Raw genomic sequence first — 2,152 nt, 5'->3', positions numbered from 1 at the left:
AGTATCCTTAAAGTAAGCCCAAGGACTTATTAAAAGAGGGAAAAAAAAGGTAACTTCACCCCCTTGCACCACCAAAAACCCCAAAAATCATTAGAATCACAGCAAGGGGTAAGGCCCTTAAAAAACCCTCAGTCCAATGCTTAACTTTAAGAAAAAACCTTCTAAACCCACAATCCTCAAACGACAATACACAGAATATAACCAAAATATATAATACTACTAAACAACTCAACATTGCAAAACCAAAGTAACCCCAAGAAATAATCAATCCCAATTCTTCTATCCCATTTCCATTCCTTGATCCTCCACTTAGTCTTCAGCAGGAATCTCTCCTCCTTCTTGTAACTGAGGTCCATCTTCATCCAATGCAGTAACTTCCTGCATAAAATACAAAAACCAACGAACCACAAACTAATACCAAAACTCCAGAATTTCAGAATAAGTTTCATACTAGACATGGCATCAATCACATGTCTAGGATTCTCTATTTGAATAATCTCATAAAAGATCATATCCAAACAGAAAATCCCATAGGTACAAGTCAAATGATTAGAGAGAAAACTCCCCAACCATTGACAAATTCCGTCAATTCCTTTGTATAAACAATTATTCCAAAATTGCCCCCACCAAATTCCATCAATAAGAATACCCTCATTAGAATTCCTTCGCTGCCATCCCCAAAGAAAAAACGCACCAATCAACAACTTTACAATCCAGAATCTGATCTCCATCTCTTAGTTATTATCCATTCCAGAAATACACCAAACCTTATAGACTTTACCATTAACCAGTTTAGCCTTATTCCTTAATCCCAACAGCTTTAATCGGATTTCATTCTCAATACAAGCAATCACTCCCTCAGCTGCTATTCTCCTTTTATTAAAAATCCTAGAGTTCCTTTCCTTCCAAATATGGGCAACACAACTCGCAAGAACACATTTATTAATCAAATTCACAGCAGAGTTCTTATAAAACAATGTGCAAAACTTTAGGATCAGGTCATTCCAGTCTTCCATTACAAGGTTAATACTCATCTTATCACAAAAATACCTCCAAATAACTTGAGAGAACTCACATTTAAAGAAGAGATGATTATGTGAATCAGGTATAACATTACAAAAAGGACAAAGGAGGTTACATGAGATTTCCCAAACTATCACACGATCCTGAGTTTTCAATCTATTCAAAATGGTCATCCATAAAATAAATGAATCTCTAGGAATGCCATTACCATACCAAACAATATCATGCCAAGGAACCTTACTTCCAAAATTATTAATATCACCCCACACCTGTTTGCAAGAAAATTGTTTGCAAATACCATCCTTATCTCTCCAACCAGCAACATCCCTCAAATTTGGCTCAATACAAAACATAGGAGCATCTTTCAGAGCAGGAAATTTATCAACCTAATAAACCAGCCAACAATATGTATCATAAGCAAGAACATCAATAACCAAAGATGAGTCATTAAATCTACTGCTAATCCAATCTCTTCTCGAAATTATAGAACATAGAATACCTAAAGGATGCCACCAATCATGCCATAAAGTATTCCTCCCATTTCCCACACAAGCAACAATATGAGGTCTAACAATTTTCCTAATCTCCAAAAATCTCTTCCAAGTCCAGCTCATGCTCTTGTTCTGCAATATATCCCAAAAATTCCTGCTTCCAATATAATTAGATTTCACCCATTGAACCCATAAAGAATTTTTGTTATTAAAAACATTCCACACATGTTTAGCTAACAAAGCATCATTCCATTTCCTTAAATTCTTAACCCCCAATCCTCCATAAGCTTTAGGTTTACAAATATCATCCCATTTGATTTTAGCTTTCCCTTTAACTATTTCACAATTTGCCCACAAGAAGCTTCTACACATCTTTTCAATCTCTTTGATAGTAGCAATAGGAATTTTAAAAATCGAAGCCCAATACACATGGATAGATGTCAAAACATAATTAATGAGCTACAGCCTACCAGCAAATGATAAAATTTACTTTTCCAATTGGAAATTCTCATTCTAATCTTTTCAATCAACTTTTTTCAATCTCTATCAAAAAGCTTAGTAACACACATAGGAACACCCAAATACTTAAAAGGAAATTTCCCAACATCAAAAGGAAGAATACCCAAGATAATCCTTCT

At 34.8% G+C, this 2,152-nt stretch overlaps 1 protein-coding gene across 1 annotated transcript; it reads right to left on the bottom strand.

Moving 5' to 3' along the window:
• Positions 1-309: 309 nt before the first annotated feature.
• LOC145049740 (putative mitochondrial protein AtMg00310) lies at positions 310-1,886 on the bottom strand. The gene is made up of 3 exons (XM_078998107.1): positions 1,458-1,886; positions 1,260-1,409; positions 310-378 (listed from the first exon to the last, which is right to left on the bottom strand). Exons 1-3 carry the CDS (start codon positions 1,884-1,886, stop codon positions 310-312), a joined length of 648 nt encoding a protein of 215 aa, XP_078854233.1.
• Positions 1,887-2,152: the final 266 nt, after the last annotated feature.

This window comes from Lactuca serriola, chromosome 5 (assembly GCF_051521515.1).
Source record: "Lactuca serriola cultivar US96UC23 chromosome 5, Lser_US96UC23_V15, whole genome shotgun sequence".
NCBI classification, from domain to species: domain Eukaryota; kingdom Viridiplantae; phylum Streptophyta; class Magnoliopsida; order Asterales; family Asteraceae; genus Lactuca; species Lactuca serriola.
Note: the sequence above shows the minus strand (reverse complement) of the source record. Positions and strands in the feature narration are given on the sequence as shown.